Source organism: Equus quagga, unplaced genomic scaffold (genome assembly GCF_021613505.1).
Source record: "Equus quagga isolate Etosha38 unplaced genomic scaffold, UCLA_HA_Equagga_1.0 HiC_scaffold_295_RagTag, whole genome shotgun sequence".
NCBI classification, from domain to species: domain Eukaryota; kingdom Metazoa; phylum Chordata; class Mammalia; order Perissodactyla; family Equidae; genus Equus; species Equus quagga.
In genome coordinates, this window is record NW_025793484.1 from 110,387 (window position 1) to 131,171 (window position 20,785).

The 20,785-nt window shown below is 41.4% G+C and overlaps 1 protein-coding gene across 2 annotated transcripts; it reads left to right on the top strand.

The window, feature by feature from the left end:
* The first annotated feature begins 489 nt into the window (after window positions 1–489).
* Window positions 490–19,070, top strand: LOC124232168 (retinol dehydrogenase 7-like). 2 transcript variants are annotated; one of them, XM_046649123.1, is made up of 6 exons: window positions 490–578; window positions 2,189–2,354; window positions 10,511–10,842; window positions 14,269–14,527; window positions 15,553–15,713; window positions 16,765–19,070. In XM_046649123.1, exons 3-6 carry the CDS (start codon window positions 10,530–10,532, stop codon window positions 16,986–16,988), a joined length of 957 nt encoding a protein of 318 aa, XP_046505079.1. In that variant the 5' UTR covers window positions 490–578; window positions 2,189–2,354; window positions 10,511–10,529; the 3' UTR covers window positions 16,989–19,070. The 2 variants fall into 2 exon arrangements, with proteins under 2 accessions (XP_046505079.1, XP_046505080.1); XM_046649124.1 differs by having other exon boundaries at window positions 2,189–2,255.
* The last annotated feature ends 1,715 nt before the right edge of the window (window positions 19,071–20,785 follow it).

The window sequence follows — 20,785 nt, forward strand, 5'->3', positions numbered from 1 at the left end:
AGCTGATGAAATCTCCAGGGGGTCTGTGGTGACTGCACTAGCCGTTAATTTATTCTGTGGTGAAATTTCCCAGGTCAGGAAAGCCACTGTGAGCTGTGATTGCTCCTGCTGTGTGGCTGCTCTTGGTAGCCCCTGCTTTTCTTCCTTGTTCCTGGCCATTTCTACATGTCTCAGTTTTGCTGGTCTGGGTGGAGTGAAGCTAAAGTGGAACACTTGTGTAGTGCCCTGGAAGGCTGGAGAAGCTGGTTGCTTACCCTTCTCTTTCTTTCCTGATGCAGGGAACTCTTTCTAGCTGGGAAGTTCCCTCTTGGAGCTGAACAAAGTTATCTTGGGGGTGGGATGTTACAAGCATAATCTTCCTTCCAAGTTGTCTTCCTTCTATCCTTGTGCAGTTGTTCTCAGTTTTTTGTTCCGCCATGCTGCTAAAGTCTCTTAAGTAGGCTCTGGAGCTCTCCTAGAGTTATTTTTGTTCATGGATAGCATTCTAATTGTTGATTTCTGTAGGGAGGTAGAGGCTGGGGTGTCCTACTTTGCCTTTTTGGTGCTGTAACTCCATTCTCTTCAAGACTATTCAATGGGTAAGTGGCAGTATTTTGAACAAATGGTATTGGGAAAATTGGTCTTGGAATTGTGCTACAGTTTTGCAAGATATTCCCATTGGAGAAAACTGCATCAAGGGTGCATGGGACCTTTCTATGTTATTTCTTACCACTGTATGTGAATAATCTATCTGAAAATAAAAATTAAAAGTTTAAATAAAAAAATAGAGGATAGACATATAGATATATTTTATAGACATATAAAAACTGAAAGAGGGCCAGCCCTGTTGCCTAGTGGTTGGGGTTCCACACACTCTGCTTTGGCGGTTGGGTGGGCGTGTTTGGATCCCCTCTGTGGACCTGCTTTACTCATCAGCCATGCTGTGGAGACATCCCATATACAAAGTGGAGGAAGACTGGCATGGATGTTAGCTCAGGGCTAATCTTCCTCAAGCAAAAAAAAAAAAAAAAAGAGGAGGATTGGCAATAGATGTTAGCTCAGGGCGAATCTTCTTCACCAAAACAAAAATAAAGAAAAAATGAAAATGTAGAGAAATACTTAAAAAAAAAATTGAAAGAGTAATCCTCAGCCAACCAGCACTAGAAGAATTTTTCTTTCTTTACAGATCTTATTTTTTTTACTTTTTCTCCCAAAGCTCCCTAGTACATTGCTGCATATTTTTAGTTGTGGGTCCTTCTATGTGGCATGTGGGACACCACCTCAGTGTGGCCTGACAAGTGGTGCCATGTCCACGCCTGGGATTCGAATCGGTGAAACCCTGGGTCACCGAAGCAGAGCACGTGAACTTAACCACTCGGCCACGGGGCCGGCCACAAGAAGTATTTTTTAATAAGAAGGAAAGTGATATCAGAAGGATATTTAGATCTACACAGAGGAAAGAAGAGTACTAGAAATATAAGTGTTTGATAAGTATGAAATATTTATTTTCTTATTTTTAAAACTCTTTAAAAGACCAGTGATTACTTAAAGCAAAAATAATAACGATGTACTGTAGGATTTATAGCATGCATAAAGTAAGATGTATGTCAATACACACAAAACCTGGGAAGGAGGAAATGGAGGTATACTTTTTGAAGGTTCTTATATGTGAGGTGGTATGATCTCATTACAATTAGTCTAATGAGTTAAATGGGTGCTTTTTTGAATTTTTAAATCTCTTTCAAAGATAATTGTAAAACAAAAATAATAAAAATGTATTTTGGGTTTATATATAATATATATGTAGAAGAAAAATATGTGAAAATAGTAGTGCAAAGACTTGGAGGAGGAAATGGAAGTACGTAGTGTAAGATCGTGTACTAAATGTGAAATGCTATTACTTGAAAAGGGACTGATAACCTAAACATTTATACAAAACAGACTGATATAGCTACTAACCTAATAAAAAAAAGATAAGATAGATCATAAAAACTCTAATTAATCTACAAGAAAGTAGAAAAACAAAAAGGGAACAAAGAACGTATGGTACAAATAGAAAACTGGTAGATTTAAACCACCCCATACCAATAATCACATGACTGTAAATAATCTAAATACCCCAATTAAAAAGCGGATGTAGTTAGACTGGATTTCAAAAAAAAGACCAACGACACTATTGCCTCCTTTTCTGTGGTTTCACTTTCCCCAGTTTCAGTTACCCACAGTCAGCTGCGGTGCAGAAGCAGATGATCCTCCTTCTGAGCTATCACCAGGAGGTCAGTAGTGGCCTAATGCTACAACACGATGCCTACATCATTCACTCCACCTCCTCTCATCATGTAGGCATTTTATCATCTAACATCATCACAAGAAGGGTGAGTACACTACAATAAGATATTTTGAGAGAGATCACATTCACATAACTTTTATTACAGTACATTGTTATAATTATTCTATTTTATTCTGTTATTGTTGTTAACCTCCTACTGTGTCTAATTAAGAAATTAAACTTTATCATAGATATGAACGTATAGGAAAAAGCATAATATATACAGGGTTTGGTACTATCCTTGGTTTCAGGTATCCGCTGGGGATGTTGGACTGCGTGTCCCATGGGTAAGGGGGGATTATAGTATTTGTGGCTAACAAATAAAAACTTGCCTTAAATATAAAGATATTAGTTAAAAGAAAAAAGAAAGGATGGAAATATACAGGTTAAAAGAAAAAGATGGAAAGCTAGCAGTGATCACAAAAAAGTTGGAGTGGCCATATTGATATCAGAGAAAGTGAATTTCATAGCAAGGTATACTACCAGGGATAAAGAGAGTATGTTATAATGATAAAGAGATCAATTCATGAAAAGGACACAATAATTGAAAGATATATAGACTTAATAACATAACTGCTTAATACCTGAAGCAAAAAGTAATACAACTGAAAGAATAGACGAATTCACAATTATGGTTGGAAATTTCAACATCGCTGTCAATAACTGACATAACAAGTAGACAGAAAATCAGTATGGATATAGAAGACTTGAACACATTATCAACCAACCTGACTAGTTGTTATTTACAGAACAATCCACCCAACAATAGAATACACATCTTTGTCAAGTGCATATAATCAGTGGGTCAAAGAAGAAATCAAAAGAGAAATTAGAAAGTATTTCCAACTTAATAAAAATGAAAACATGACATGTCTAAACGTTTGGGATATGGTTAAAGCAGGGGAGGAGTAGGAGAAGGGATTGCTAAGGGGCACAAGTAAATTTTTATGGATATGTTCATTATCTTAAAATTCTTGATGTTTTTATAATAAGATACATATGTGTGACAAATTCCACACTTTAAATACGTGAAGTTTATTGTATGTGTATTATACCTCAATACAGTGTAAGAAAATGAAAAGGCAAGCTTCAGATGGAAAGACACTATGTACAAAACGTAGTTGGAAAAGAATTTGTGTCTGGACTATATAAAGAACTCATCCAACTAGATAATAAAGATACATATAACTCTTAATAATAAACAGGCAAATGATTTGAACAGTTACTTTACCAAAGAAGATATATGGAAGGCAAATAAGCACACCAAAACATGCTCAACATCAATAGTCATTATGGAAATGTTAATTAAAATTACAGTGAGATACCACCACTCACTACTAAAATGGTTAAAATTTAAAAGGCTGACCAAAGCAAGTGCTGATGAGAATATGGAGCAAGTGCAACACTCATACAGTGCTGCTGGAAATGGGAAATGGTCAAACCAGTTTGAAGAACAATTTGGAATTTATTAAAATTTAAACATAGACTTATTATATGACTCAGCCATTCCATTCTTAGATATTTACCCAAGAAACATGAAAGCATATGACCACACAAAGACTAGTACATGAATAGTCATAGCAGCCTCATTTGGATTGGTCCCAAACTGCAGACAACCCAAATATCCACCAGCAGTTGAATGAATAAATAAATTGTGGTACATACCCATAAAATGAGATACTGCTCAACTACAAAAAGGACTGAACCATTGTTTGGTACATGCAACAAAATGAAGACATTTCAAAATTATGCTCAGTGAAACAAGGTGGAATAAAGTGTACCTTCTGCAATCATTCAATTTATATGAAGTTTTAAAAGTGGTAAACTAATCTCTAGTCATAGAGGGGAGACCAGTAACTGTGTGAAGATGGAACATGGGAGAGAGGAATGGATGCAATGGGCTCAAACAAATTTTGAGAGTGATAGAAACTTATTATCTTGGCTGTGGTGATGGTTACATATCATACATAGGTCAAAACTCATCAAATTGTATTCTTTTTTTTTTTTTTTTGCTGAGGAAGATACTCCTTGAGCTAACATCTGTGCCAGTTTTCCTCTATTTTGTATGTGAGTTGACACTACAGCATGGCTGACAAGTGGTGTAGATCTGTGCTCGGGATCTGAACCTACAAACCTGGGCTGCCAAAGTCGAGTGTGGCAAACTTAACCACTACACCACAGAGCTGGCCCCAAATGATACAATTAATATGTGTAGCTTAATGTGCATTGATTATACTTCAATAAATCTTTTCTAAAAGTAATACCTTCCAGGGGCTGCCCTGGTGGTGCAGTGAGTGGTTAAGTTTGCGCACTCACCTTTGGCAGGCCTGGGTTCGCCAGTTCGGATCCTGGGTGCAGACCTATACACCGCTTATCAAAGCCATGCTGGGGCAGGCGTCCCACATATAAAGTAGAGGAAGATAGACACAGATTTTACCTCAGGGCCAATCTTCCTTAGCAAAAAGAGGATGTGGCAGTGGATGTTAGGTCAGGACTAATATTCCTCAAAAAAAAAAGAAAGAAATTAAACAAAAATACCTTCCACATTGAAATTCCTAAATTAAAAAAAAAATACTCCTTAGAAATCATTAGTTAACACTTCTGTTACTTCCTGTTCTCAGAATTTATTCACATGGCCGCATCTAATTCCAAGGGAAACTGTTTATTGAAGAATTTATTTCATTGGTCAAGTCAGAACTATACATTTTTAATGCATTCCCATTTAACGTTATTATTCATGGATTTACATCTGCCATTTTACTTTCGGTTTTCTATGTCTCATCTACTTTCCATTTCTCTATTCCTCCTTACCGCTTTCTTTTGCACTAAGTAAACATATTCTAAGTGTAAGTTTTAAATCCTTTAATAATTTTTACCATATTTTAAAAGATATTTTCTTAATGGTTGCTTCTGAGCTTACCATAAACATCTTATCAGAATATACTTCAGATTTATACTAACTTTCTTCCAGTGACATACAGAAGCTTTACTCTTATATAGCTCTGTTCCCTCTTCCTCTATTTGGTGCTATTATTGTTATACATCGTACATCTTTACATGCGACAAATCCAACAATGTATTGTTACAATCTTTCCTTTACACAATTTTTACGTCTATTAAAGAATCTGAAAAAAAAAGAAGAGCAAGTACACATTTATGCAGTTTGTCATACTTGTCTTCTATTTACCATTTCTTGTTCTTTTCTCTTGTTCCTGTGGGTGCAAATTGCCATCTGGGGTCATTTCCTTATTCCAGTACAATCGTGTTCTCATTCACCTCCTTTGTGCTGTTATGCAGATATATTACCTTTCTATACCTTATAGGCTCAACAATACAATTACATATGTATTGTTTTATATAATTGCTTATAAAATCAGGAGAAGAAAGAAGAAAAATATGCATTTATACTACCTTTTATAATTACATAATTACCTTTATTCTCTTTATGTTTTCACGTGGATTTGAATTTCCATCCGGGTTTTCTTGCTTTCATCGTCAAGAACTTCCTTTAGGATTGTTTCTACGGTGTGTTTACTAGCAAAGAATTGTCTCTGTTTTTGTTTACCTGGAAATGCCTTTATTTCACCTTCATTTTTGAAAGATAGCTTTGCTGAATACAAGATGGTCGACAGATTTTCTTTCAGCACTTGAAATATCTCATCCCACTGCCTTCTGGTCTCTATCGTTTCTGATGAGGATTCAGCTGTTAATATGAGTGGTTGTCCCTAACTGCACCTGTTGAGTCATTTTCTCTTCCTGCTTTTAAGACTTTCATCCTCCAGCACTTTTGCTATGATATGTCTGGATGTGTACCCTTTTGCACTTATTCTTATTGGAATTTGCTATGCTTCTTTGATGTGTAGATAAACATTTTTCAGCTAATTTGGGAAGTTTTCAGTCATTATTTTTTTGAATGTTTTTCTGCTCTTTTTCTCCTTTCCTTCTGGCACTCCAATTGTGTATGTGTTTGTTGGTGCACTTAAAGATGTCCCACATTTCTCTGAAGCACTATTCACTTTATTTCATTCTATCTTTTCCTCTGTTCTTCAGATTGCATAACGTCTATCAATCTATTCTAAAGTTCACTGATCCTTTCTTGTGCCAGTTCCACTCTACTGTGGAATTCCTGTAATAAACTTTTCATTTTGGTTATTGTGCTTTTCAACTCCAGAGTTTCCATTTGGTTCTTTTTTTTATATATAACTTCTGTCTCTTTATTTATATTCTCTATTTGAGTAGACATGGTCTTCATACCTTCCTTTACTTCTTTGAGCATGGTTTCCTGTAGGTCTCTGAACATATCTGTAATGGCTACCTTGAAGTCATTGTGAAATCACATTGAAGGTCGGTCACTAGTCCAAACCCAAGCTGTGCAGGAATTCTTCATGTCCGTATCAACCTTCTCTCAGATTCCTCAACTCTTGTTGACTCCCCTCAATACTTTGCCCCACTCGTCTCTCTTTTTCTCTCAGAGGAAGTATATTCTTTTTCACCAAGAAATTCTCGTCCTGAAGGCTGGCATTCCCTCAGGTTCCTGACTTATGCCTCCTCATTCATTCTAAATAGCTTTTTTTCCAAGATTATGGATTTCTCCCCTTCTGGTCCTCTCAGTGTGTTAGTCTCATCAATGATGTCCTTTCTTCTAAGTCTTTCTGCTAGCCCATTAGCTCCTTCCCACTCCTCCCTGCCACCAACCCCCCCCCACCCCCACCCCATCCTCCGCTTACTCTACAAATGCTTTCTCCCTTCCTCCCTTCTTCTTCCATCCCTTCCCATTCCAGGCCTTTAAGCTTCCCCACTGAAGCTTTCCTTTCTATTCCCTCTTCTTTGCGCCCATTCTCTGTCCATTGTTCAATAATATTTCTACTTTGTTGACACAATACATTAACTTGTAATTTCTATAAAGTAATCTGGCAAGATACATCCCAAAGCTAAAAATTACCCATACTTTTGACACGGTAATTTTGTGGTTGTGAGTTTTTGCATCAGTTTGCACAGTAACACAATTTATAATAAGAAACAGAATGAAAACAATGTTTATTCGACTCATTATCTCCCTTTTTCTTTTATTCTTTTAGTCAACAATTTTTTTAACTCCTATTTAAGAGTTAGGTTCTGGGGATAGAGTTGGAAACAAAATAGACACTGCCCTTGCCCTCACTGAGTTTACAGTCTTCAGGGGAGACACGCATTAAATAGCTAAAGACACAACTAGATATATAATTGCAGACTGTGATAACTACCATGCAGACAAAGGACGAGGGCCACCACAATGATCAACAAAATGTGGGTAGTGGAACACATGGCAGCACAGAAATTCAGTAGGAGCCTCACAAAAGAGAGAAGTCAGATATCTTTATGTGCTGAAAGGAGGAGTTCATTGTGCTTATGCACCCTAAGGATTGAAACCTGTGCCCTGGTGAAACCAGCTCAACACAAGGTTGACATAAGGGAAGCCATATTGTAGAAAAGAAACCATATTGTAACTTTGAATGACCTGATTAACTAACCCAGCTGGAGATGCACTCTCCGGGAGGTATACATGCTCTGTAGATTTTATGGCCCCTCCCAGCTGTGATAAGTCATAAACTTTGTTCTTCTGAGTTCCTTAGGAATGTGATGACCCCCTGGGCACAGAGTCTATGCTGATATCCATCACCAATGACAACTGAAACTTCAGGGTATAGAGCATTGCTCCGGTCTCTGATGCATATCCAGTAAAACAAAAGATTACCAGGAACTAAACCAGATGCCTCCCCTACCCGGAGACCAGCTCCCTACATAACTGGCCTGTAGTCTTTGTTCTGAAAGATGATTCTCTTGGACGTTAGTCGGCCATTTTCCCCTTGCTAGCAAGCCGTAATAAAATCCCTTTCTCTCCTACCACCTCACCTCTTGACTACTGGCGTGTCTTGTGGCAGGCAGATGACTCCCCTTGGGTGGTAACCCTGGTTTGAGCAGAATGGCTGCTCAAGCCCATATGTGTTTGGTTAAATCATATTCTGCTGTTCTTTGGTCAGTAGAGAGTCTTCATTCATGTCCAATGGGGATGTAACACACCTCATTTACTCAAAGTTCACTGATCCGTAACAGTTTTGGCTGGTTGGAACCAGTCAGGGTGAAACAGAATGTCCAGTGTGGATATCCCGTTTATCAGCTGGAAGGATAAATAAAAAGAATGGTGAGAAGGTATTCTGGCAGATCTGCTCAACTTGTATTGGTGGGTCAGAAGAGCAGCTCAGACGTATTGATATTTAAACTGAGAACTGAAAAATGAGTAAGAGTTTAGCCAGATGAAGAATGGGGAAAACAGGGGCCAGGCACAGGGAAATGTATGGGGTCGTGGGTTAGGAAAGAGCTTGGCATGTTCCATACTCTGGAAGTGGTGAGCAATGGAGAAAAGAGCGTGAGTTGAGCCTGGAAAGCTAGGCAGAGACTTGTCCTATAGGCCTTTCAGTCATGTGAGATTGGAGGGTTCGTGTTAAGGACACAGGGAAGCCACACAAGGGGCATCGTGACCTGAGTCATAGCTTTGTGAGGGCACTCTAACTCTTGGGAAAGGACTGGAGGAAGTCACATGGGATTCAGAGAGCACTTGAGAGACAATGGCAAGGGTCAGCCAAGAAGTGAGAGAGACTCTAGACAGAGAGATGACTGGAGATGGAAAGAAGTTGCTGGATTCCAGATTTATTTTAGAAACAGAATCAATAGGACACAACTAATCAACATATGGATTACATATAGGGCCTGAGGGAGCAAGAGGGGTTAGGAATGACTCCAAGTTTTCTGGTTTGCACAATTGGGTGGAGAGGTGCTATTTATTAAAATAAGAAAGACTTAGGAAGAAACTAATTTGGGGTAGGAGAATGAATAATGGTTCTCTTTGAAGTTGTTAAACTTGATATATTATTTCTATTTGAGTGTTGTATTTCATATCCCATAGAAGGTTAAAATTTTTTATGAACCTGTGATACTGGGTAGTGATGATGTCAAGAACACAGTGCGGTACATGAATCTGAATTCCAAACGAGAGAGTCTGAATTAAAGTTACCCTAGGAGAGTCTTAGGCCTATGGAAGTTATTCATAGCCTTCATTTTCCCGGTCAGATATAATCTCTCTCTCTTTTGCTCTTGGTACATCTCATGGCTCTTACCTTTCTCTCACTCTCTCTTATGACGTTATATTTAGAGAAGTTGTAGGTTCATAGCAGAATTGCCCAGAAAGTAGAGAGTGCTCATATACCCTCTGACTCCAAACACCCGTAGCCTCCCCTACTATCATCACCCCCACCAGTGTGGTACATTTGTTACAAGTGATGAACCTATGCTGACACATCATTATGATGCAAAAACCATAATTTACATTAGCGTTCACTCTTGGTGTCGTACATTCGATGAGTTTTGAGAAATGTATGACAACATGTATCCACTATTATAGTACCACATGGAATAGTTTCACTGCCCTAAAAATCTTCAATGGTCTGCCTATTCATCATGCTCTCCTCCCAACACCTGGAGACTGCTTCTTACTCTCTCTTTGTAATAGTTTTTGTATATTTCTCTAGGTTCCCCTCTTGATTCTAAATATGTATATTTAGCTTATTTACCTTAGGATTCCACTGCCTTTATGTAATGGGGATGTTAACATAAATTAATATATATTGAATTCAACATTAAATTTCAGATAAAAATTAAGATTAAATGAACTGCAAATTATGCTTTTTATTCCAGAAAGTTGCTTAAATGTATTTTTTGATAAAAAGAGAGAAAACCAATTCGTAGCCTGGAAATCTTGAATAGTAACACTTTTAATTTTGATGAATACAGTTTTGAAGAATTAAGATGCATCTATTTCCAAATGCTTAAAGCTGCCAGTACTGGCTATCTCCTTTCTTTACCTAATACACCTAAACTTTTGGCAAACACTCCCTTTTAAAGATACAAGACCAGAACAGGGAGTTCCATATTCATTCCTAAGCCTGTTAGAATCATCCTGCTCCCCTATGTTTCAAATACACTCCTCAAAGGCCTCTGGCCTCTGAAATAACCAACCTACAGAATTACAGTGAAAGCTGATTAATGATTGCAGATGTCACTATAACTAAATTGAGTAGATCTAAGGTAAAGCAGAGAACAATCAACGAGTAGGCAAACATAAGCTGGATGTGAGTGAGTCTGGAAGAGTTTTCTTCTTTCTTGAAGGGAAGGACAGATCTCTGCCATGTGGCTGTACCCGGCGGCCCTTGTGGGCCTGTGCTACCTCCTGCGCTGGTACCGGGAGAGGCAGGTGGTGAGCAACCTCCGAGACAAGTACGTCTTCATCACAGGCTGTGACTCGGGCTTCGGGAATCAGCTGGCCAGGCAGCTGGACCTGCGAGGCTTGAGGGTGCTGGCCGCATGTCTGACGGAGAAGGGGGCCGAGCAGCTGAGGGACCGGACATCAGACAGGCTGGAGACGGTGATCCTGGATGTGACCAAGACAGAGAGCATCGCTGCAGCCACCCAGTGGGTGAAGGAGTGCACAGGGGACAGAGGTATGGCCAGGGCGTCTGTCCGTTTGATAGACTGCTTTGTCCTCAGTGTTGTAGAAATAACACATAACATGCCAGGTGAAAAGTCTCGGGGATCAGGTCGGGGCTATAAATTGGGGTGCTGTTTTCATTACACGAAGACTCCCAAATACATTAGTATTCATGGAGTAAGTGAACAAATATTTATATTTGGCACTGCCCCGAAAAAATCAGGTTGTGTGGAACTATATATCTCAGGGTGGAAGGTAGAAGGAAGTGAGGAAATAGGTTTAAAAGGTGCATGTATGTACCTGGAGGGAAGGTAGAATGAAAGATAGGAGGGCAATGAGGGGAAGAGAGGGGTGATGGTGGTGTGGCAACTCTAATTTGCAGGTGTTTTGGGTAATGAGAGTGGGTATGAGATGATGAATGTATGAATCATAAGCTACACTTGTGAATTACAATCTATTTTCCCAGAGACTTTTCTCTGAGGCACTGCCCAGAGTTGCCAGGACCCTGTCACCTGGACCCGTTCACCCTGCACGTTGCCCTCCATCATCAATTCTAGTCACGGTGTGTGAAAGCACCAGGAAGTGTCAAAGGTCATGGGGAGAGTGCAGCAAGGTATTGGTTAATAAGTCATATCTGAGTGACAAAGTTTGTGCAGAGTTCCCTCCCAGTAAAACGTTGGCAGGGAGTTGAGATTACCTCTGACCTCACTCTCTGTGGGTCACTCACATTCCAGTGCAGTTTTTTTTTTTAAAGATTTTATTTTTCCTTTTTCTCCCCAAAGCCCCCCAGTACATAGTTGTGTATTCTTTGTTGTGGGTCCTTCTAGTTGTGGCATGTGGGACGCCGCCTCAGCGTGGCTTGATGAGCAGTGCCATGTCCGCACCCGGGATTCGAACCAACGAAACACTGGGCCACCTCCAGCGGAGTGCACAAACTTAACCACTCGGCCACAGGGCCAGCCCCTCCAGTGCAGTTTTAAATGGGAAGGAAGGAAAGGGGCCACAGTCAACGCTGCCAGGCATCACGCACTCATGGTACTATCATTCATCAGGTATGGGAGGGTGCAACAGTTAACATGTGAGGCACGATACCATACTGCTTCAGGATATTGCACCAAAGCTTAGGAATTTTAAAACAAATGATATTTGGTCCTGTTGTTCACTGAGCTCTGTAGGTTTTTCAAAGCAAAGACAGGGGCAATGGGGTTGAGGCCTGCCGATCTCATTAATTTCCTAGAAGCATGAGGCATCTCAGCTGCATGCATCGCATTCTTGCAACAGCCACCTCTACTCCTTCCAGCTCTCTCGCTCTCTTCCCCAGATCCCAAATATTCTTGGGCCCACCAGGACCTCCAATCCATTGATCCAACCACATTTTCACCAACCCTCACCCCTTGATTTTCTCTCTTCCTTCATTACCCACCTACATCCCACGATCTGTTACTACGATCACCCCACTGCAAAGGCCTGAGATTCTCTTGCCTCTCTCTCACCCTTAGTTGTCCTCACTTGGCAAAAATCACCAGCCTGGGTAATACCATCTCTCACTGCCCCATGCCTGCCCTTATGGAGTTGAGCATAGGTGGAAAAAACTGAACTCACAGATGAGTTCAGTTGGTCTCATGACAAATTCATGAACACAAACCTCTAGTGGGCTTTTATGCTGTTGTATATACAGTCATACTCCATTCATTCTCCCAATTTCCAGACAACCATTTCAAACCTTTCCTTTCTCCTCATACCTCCAGCTTTTCTCTGCTATCCTCACTCTGAGCTGATACCAACTTGACTGAGGAAAACTGAAGCAATTAGAAAAGAATTTCCTCAGACTTCTCCAGCTCCCCTACCCACTTACCATCGTCGGCACCAGCACAGCCTGCCTGGCCTTCCTCCCCGTATAAATCCAGTCCATTCATGTGTGCAATAGAGCATATCCTCCTTGGCCTATTCAGCAACCTCCCAGCAATTCTACCCTCTTCCTGTTCTCCTAAATCATTGGTTTTCTCTCTGCACTACTTACTTCTTCCATCTTGCCATCCTCTCACCACTACCACCATCACCACCCCCAAATCTTTTTCTTGTTGCCACAAAATTCCTCTATGGATATATCTGTACTCATTGCCTCCAATCTCTCTTCCCATTTTCTATTAAAGCATTTCTAATCATGCACCCACACCCATCCCAAATTGCTTTTATCAAGATGTTCATTGACCTTCACCGTCTACATCCAAGGGTTGATTCTTAGTCCTCACTCTACCTGACCTAGCAGCATTTGACCACTTTTTCTCCTTCTTGATACACCCTCTTCCCTTGGCTTCCAGGGCACCAATCTCTTAGAACTTATTTCCTCTCATCTCAATGCTGATTCAGTTTCCTTTGCTTGTTCTTCCACTTTTCCCAGATCCTTAATGTAGAGTGCCTTCAGGGCTCAATTCTTGGACATGGACGGTGTCCATCCTTATATGTCCAACTCATACTTCTCTCCTGAGCTCCAGATTCAAATTTCCAATTGCCTCCTCCACATTTCTACTTGAGTGTCTGGGAGAATCTCAAGTTTAACCTTAGTGAACTGAACTCATGATCATTGCCCATCTCTAAAACTTCCCCATCCTAGTAAATGGTAACTCCATTCTGTTTTTCATTCCAACAAAGTCACTCTTGATGATGCTTTTCCTTTCCCTCACCATACTGAAAACGTCAGAAAATTATACTGTATGTTTAAAATTTGTTCAGAGTTTGACTTCTGACTAGTGCTGTTACTACCAATCTGGCTGTAGCCATCATCATTTCACGCCAGGATCACTGCAATAATCTCCTACCAGCTACCCTGCATCTGCCCTTGTCTACCCTCAGTCAGTTCTCAACAGCGCACAGAGTACATTTCAAAAATAAGACAGATCTTGTCATTACTGTACTCAAGACCCTGCAGAGGTTTCCCATTTCACCTGAAGTAAATGTAAAGCTCTTTAAAATGGCCTAGACTGCACCACGTGATCTGGCATCCCATTACTTCCCTGACCAGGTCTCTCCCATTCCCTAACTCTCGCCATCTGCCCCAGGTACACTGGGCTTCTTGCTGTTCCTCCAACAGGTCAGGCATCCAGACAAACACCTGGTGATATTTATTGAAGCGTTTTTTCACCCAGAACTATCTGCTCCAGATGTCCCTTTGACTGTCCCATTCTTCTGTAAGTTTTGCTCAGTTCTCAACTTTTCAAAGCTTGTCCTGACTACCCGACTCAATACGGTGAATGAACACTCCTCACCTGCCACTCAACCCTGCTCACCTGCTCTTTTGCCATTGAAATCCTTCTGACACACTATGTAAATTGACAGTTTATTAGGTTTATGGTTTATCTCCCTTAAGAGAATGTAATTTGAACACTGAAATGATTCTTAAGTGTGTTTCCCATTTCTAGTTTCTCTTTGTTTCTACTAGGCCTGTGGGGTTTGGTGAACAATGCTGGCATTGGTGTGCCAGCTGCACCGAATGAATGGCTGACCAAAGATGATTTCTTGAAAATATTGAACGTGAACTTGATCGGCCTCATTGAGGTGACCCTGAGCTTGCTTCCCCTGATCAGAAAGACCAGGGGAAGAGTAGTCAATGTTTCTAGCCCAGCTGGGAGACTATCTGTGCTTGGTGGTGGCTACTGCATTTCCAAGTTCGGTGTAGAAGCTTTTTCTGACAGCCTGAGGTAAGGACCAGCCCACTGAGGCAGTCTTGCCTGTGGCTGGAGTGTATTCATGAATGATGGGCCTGGGTTCCGATTATGCTGGTGTGGACCAAAATGAGGGACTTTGAAAACGGAATGTCCAAATCTTACAATCATATTAGACAATCCATCAAGAAAAGTGAAAAATACATTAGGATTTATTCTGTCTTTATTGCCATTTCTATAAAACATCTACGTGTACCAAACATATTCAATATATTTCTTCACAAATATATATAAATATAAATGAATGTTATACATAATGCATTTTCAATATGTGAATGATAATAGTCTGCTGTTACAGAATTATTTGCCTTATTAATTAAGTGCCACAAGTCACTAAGCCTGACAGATGGTTCCCCCTGAGGAAAGGGTGACTATTGGTGGGCTAATCTGAAGGCAAAGTGCTGTGCCCAGTGCTCTATCTACCCCTCACAGAAGCCCCGTGAGTTAGATGTGATTCTCTATGGTCAAGCGTGAGGCTGAGCCAGAATCTGAACCCAGTTCCATGTGTGAAAAACTTCTGTAGTGGGTGTGCAATGAATACATTAAAATGAATACGAGTATGTACCAGGTGTGCAGAGGCACCGAGGATGGGGTGACTCACCTTTCCTCAGGGCAGAGGCCAAGGAAGGCTTCACAGAGGAAAGGAGTTCTAACCTGGGCAGGGGCAGGAAGGGGCTCTGGTGTTCAGAGAGCTGTCGCAGAGGGCAGGGCCTGGAGAGACAGGTGTGGGAGGGGCAGGAAGAGGCAGCACTAGCGCCTCCGCCCTTGGAGCTTTCCAGATCTGGGAAAGAAGCTATCTGTGGGCATTGACCCTGGGACTGTCTCTTGGACATCTTCCCCTGGTATGATGCCTGCGTCTTCTCATTCACATTCTTCCTCGAACTAAATGCCTTCCTTGAACATTTGGCCTTGGGCGTTATTTCTTTAAGAAGGAACAGGATTGATCAGGTCACAGATGAAGGCTGTTTCCTTGGTTCACTCTCTCTCGTCTTGTGTTTCAGAAGAGAGCTTTGTCCCTTTGGTGTTCGTGTTGCTATCATAGTACCCGGGAACTTTAAAACATCCATTTGCCCTGACAATGTACAGGATCTACTCAAGGGGCTCTGGAGCCAAGCGTCCCCAGAGGTGAAGAAGCGCTATGGAGATAAGTACTTCGAAGGCTGTAAGTTCTTCCTGGACCCCCACAGAGCAAGGCTGGCAAAGTCATTAACTTCAAAAACCTTGAGTGCTTGCTATGTGCCGGCTGGATTCCAGTCTCTCTTGCTGCGCCTCCTGCCTTGCTCAGGCCATGGCTTTCCCTTGAGCCCCACACCCACTCAATACACATGAGCTCTGTGCCAGGCCCTGTGGAAGAATCAACTCAGCCAATCCTCACCGCCCGAGAGGGAAAGTGCCTTTGTTATTCCTCATTTACAGATAAGGAAACTGAGGCCTGAAATGGCGAGTGATTTCCCAAGATCACTCAGCTAGTCAGTGGAGAAGTGATGAAGTGAACCCTGGCGATGTGGTTCCAGGCAACTGTAGACCGAAAGAAATATAAAGCAAGCCGCAAATGCAAGCCACATACGTCATTTTAATTTTTCAATTTGCCATAAAAAAGGCAACGAACAAGTGAATTTAATCCAGAATAGACTCTATGCAGAACACCATCATTTCAACAAATAATCAACATAAAAAATTGTGACTGGGGCCTGCCCAGGTGGCCTAGCGGTTAACTTTGCGAGCTCTGCTTCAGTGGCCTGGGGTGGCCCAGCTGGCATCCCCGGCCCTGCTTATCAAGCCATGTGGTAGCAGGTGTCCCACATATAAAACAGAGGAAGATGAGAATGGATTGGCTCAGGGCCAATCTTCCTCAAAAGAGAAAAATCGTGATTGAGATATTCCACAGTTTTTCTTCATACTGTCTTTGAAACCCAGTGTGAATTTTTACGTTTATTGCACATCTCTATCTGACTGATCACATTTCTTGTGCTCAATTGCCACATGTGGCTCGCGGCTGCAGTACTGGACAGCACAGCTACAGGGCCTGTGCTCCGAGCCTGGCACCCTGCCTCCTCTCACCCAGTGACCACCCAGTATCAGACCCGGAACACAAGGCCATCCTCTTCCTGGCCTGCCCTCTCCCACTCCTCCAATACTGTTTGTACCCGTATTTTCTCCTGCTTTTCATATCAACTTGTTACTACAGTTCTAACAGTTTTTCTCTATAACAGATTGCCAGTATTACAATAAACTCACATCTCTAGGACAGAAGGATCTGAGCCTGGTCACCAACTGCATGGAGCACGCCCTGACCGCCGTCCACCCTAGTATCCACTACTCTGCTGGCTGGGACGCCGTATGCTTCACTCTCCCTCTGTCTTGTTTACCAACATCTGTGGCGGACTTTATTCTTAGTCTTTTTGCAAATGCGGTCAGGCCCGCTGATGCTGTGTAGTCTGCGAGTTCGGCCTACACAGCTGATTTTAGATGGGGGGCAAAAGGTCAGGTTTCCTCCTGGGAGGAGAAAGAACCAGGGGAACACGCAGCTGTCTACTTCAGCTGGTTCCTAGAGGCCCTGTCATATTTTAGTTCACAAATTCCCAGATAACTTCTCTCAAAAACTACTTGGTGAGCACCTCCCACGTTCCAGGCACAGTTCCAGGTGCTGAAGATTCACGCACACCCAAAACAAAGATTCCTGCCTCGTAGTACTCAGATTCTGGCCAGATCATCCCAGTGCAGGATGACTCTGCTGAGAGAATTATTAAAACTCAAAGGGCCATGGGGTCTCTTAACTGCTGTAAAAGATATGTGCAAGGTCATAGCTCCTAACTAGAAAATCATACATGATTGGTGACATTGTATTTCAGATATAAATTCTTTTTCTTTAGCAGTTTTTTTTTGTACCTTGGCTTTCTGAAAATTAATCATTAAATTATTTTCTCAAATAAAGTAATAAATAACTTAGTCCTTTTCTTCTAAACTCTTAATACTGAGACTTAAGTACCCCTGCCCGGATTCTCTGGCAGTGACCATCTCCTGACTCTCCTGTGAAAGCCTTCCCACGTCCTTGCCTTGTTTTTGACCCCTGCTCTGCCACTGACCGACCTCACTCTCCTTCCCTCACCCACTCCTCTCAGTTCTGCCCCTCCCTCCCTAGCTTTGGGGGAGTAAGCTGGGTGTCAGGAGCTTTGGGAGTCAAAAGGGCTGAGGTGAGGCCCCAGCTCTGCTGCCTCCAACCGTGTAGCTCTGGGCAAAGGAACTGCTCCTGCCTCTTCCCTCATCTCTTAAATGAGAAGAATATTGCCCCACAGGTTTGTTTCAAGAGTTCAAAGAGAAGATAAACTGACGTGCTCATAAATGGGTCCTTCCTTCGCCCTCTGGAGGATGTTCAGGGGAGTTACGCTTCAAATATTCTAAAAGACTCATTTATCCTGGTGTCTCTTGTGGCAATTTCTAATTGGATGATGTTTTGTGCCTGTCACACTAGGTCCACTTCTTAACATATCTAGCTCATACGATAATACTATGAGGTAGGTGTCCTCTTATTATCCCGACTTGATGATGTGAAAACTGAAACTGAGAGAGGCTCAGTTCTCAGAATTCTGAGAATCCCCAGCTCAGAGCAGGGACTGTCTCAGGTCTCCTGACCTCAGATCCCAAGGCTGCCTAAATGGATGAGTAGAGCTCTGGTGCTGTGCCAACCTTTCTGTTCCTACAGTGATAAAACTATGCTTTTCTCATATTGAAAACTTTTGCATTTGATGTCTCATGCAGACTGTCCTTAGGGATTTCAAAGAGAAAATAACGTCTCTACTGGAATTACTGCTATGTTTGGAGACATGGGAGTTTGCTGTTTCAGATAATACACTCATTCTACCGGGATTATCTCACTTCACAAATTAGAGCATCATGATTTCTTGCTATCTTTGATTCCAAAGGCCTGGGCCTCATTAACTAGATGGTTACAGATGAAACTTGTCACTGCTGTTGTGCATTTATTTGCAATAAATATAGTTCTAAAATGGGGCATGCAACAAATCAAGCCATCATAAATAGATGATCACATGTCAGGGTCCTCCTAAGTTGCAGATTTGCTATACACTTGAATATCACTACCATACAAATAGTGAGTGAAAAGAGTGAAATAAGTGAGGTACATGATTTCACAGATAAGTGATTTCATGGCCCTGAAGAGCAGGGCATTGAACTTCAAAGTTCTGATGGCAGAATAAAGACTACCTCATTTCTTCCGACAATTTGGCAGCTGTAAAAAACCCTTTGAATAAATAATTTCACTTGTGGGAACCTAGCTTAAGAAACACAATGACAGCAATGTTTTATTGAGTAACTACTATGTCCTAAGCACTGTGCCAGATGCTGAAGGTACAAAGAAAAGTAAAATACATCTCTGGTTTCAAGACGGCAGCAGACAGACCATGCTGTATTCTTAACCTCTACATTTAATCCTAGAAGAGGAAGAGAGGGAGAAAGACCATATAAGATGTCCAATATGCTTTCTTGAAGAACATGTACGTTAATGTAAACTTACCTGAAAAACATTTAGAAGGATAAACATTAAACTAATGGCAGGAGTAGGCACTAGAAAAAAGAAAACAGACCAAAATTGAGGCTGACTGTCAAAGGGGACTTTAGTATTATCTGTAATGTTCCAATTTTTAAAAAATAAAGATGTAGATGTTATTACAATTTAAATTGTGATAACAAAATAACACTTAGAAAAATCAAGGTGCACTCTCTCTTCCCCTTCCATTTTGAAAATTCAGTCCTAAAGCCATTATGTCAGGTTACATATGGCAGGCAGTGGCATTGGGTGGAGGTGGTGTCATGGGGAGTCTAAGTGTGAGCTGGGGGAGGGGACAGTACGTGGAGGTGGGCTGTCTAGTGCAGGTGTCCAAGCCCATGTTGGGTGAGAACTGTGGCCACGCAGGAGGGCTGCCCAGTAAGGCTTGTTGGAGCCCAGCAGAAGTAAAGACGTGTTCACACATGGAAGGGAAGTGCTAGACTGATGGGCAATTGACTGCTTACAAGCGGACAGATGGAATAAACAAATATATTAAGAACAGGACCAAGATTTCTCACTTTCAAAGAATGAGTTACAAATGTAGAAAGGTGGAAACTCTAATGAACTCTGTGATTTTGGATTGGAATTGGAGGTATTGTTGTGAACTCATGGTTTTCATATAGAGAGATAAAACATGTACAAATACATATGTATGCACACACATACATGCATACACACATGTATACACATATACGTGCATAAATATATTCCCTATGCACTGTTTACCAAAAGGGCCTGGGAAGAGCAACACAACAGCAATAGCAATTAGAACACCTAGCACCCAGATCTTCTAAATACCATTCTTCACTAAAAGGAAGCAGATTAATTGGAGAAATGGTTGATTCCAGGACAAGTGCAAGGAACACACAAGATGAACTTGGAACATCTTGTTGACGCAGAAAGAAAAAGTCCTCAAAGAATACAGAAATATGTCAAAAGGACACAGAAGCTAGATTGCAGGGGTTCCCCCCAGACAAATCTATTTTGTGACTATTTGAGCATTAAAAATAAATACTGAAAATAACAGGTAGCGAATTAATCAAAACAGGAAACCATGAGCCATAGTGACATGAAGAATCTGTTTCACTCATCACAAAACTGCACATCCGTGACCACAGTCTTTGGTTTAGGGGTTAGCAGAAGACCCATATCAGGTCAACCAGATCATTACTAGGGACTGACATGTATGTAAAGTTCATTTTCTTCTGGGGTTCTTCAACTGGAGGGTATAAGAATGCACTGCTGGTGGCCATCCTGCCTATCACATGGAAAGAGCCAAGTCCTTTCTGAAGAATAAAGTCAAGGAGAGATAAGCAGAACTGAGAGGTGGAATAAGAAATCTTAAAGACTTTGATCCTCTGGATCCGACTGGGCCAGAAGCTAGTTACCTCCTTGGGTTCCCCTGCCCTGGTTGTATGGGGGATATTTTCTTTTTGCTTTAGTTCAGGCCGGATTTCTATCACTTGTATCCAAGAGTTCTATTACAGAGAGATATACACTTAAAAAGATAATTCCAGTAACATAGGTAAGTGGATAGAGAGAAGCATGACATGGAACAGAGAGAGGGGTATGTAGTCCAAGCTAGAACTTCAGGGTAGGTTTTCTGAAGAGCCCTAGTGGGACCAGTCTTGCCCTCTTGAGTCTTTCAGGCAGAGGAGTCTTCAAGA

Bases quoted from the DNA above. Each gene is read 5' to 3' on its own strand.
- LOC124232168 (XM_046649123.1), top strand. From the start codon at position 10,530: ATGTGGCTGTACCCGGCGGCCCTTGTGGGCCTGTGCTACCTCCTGCGC. The intron at 10,843-14,268 runs GTATGGCCAGGG...TGTTTCTACTAG, and splicing joins GGAGTGCACAGGGGACAGAG to GCCTGTGGGGTTTGGTGAAC. The intron at 15,714-16,764 runs GTAAGTTCTTCC...TCTCTATAACAG, and splicing joins AGATAAGTACTTCGAAGGCT to ATTGCCAGTATTACAATAAA.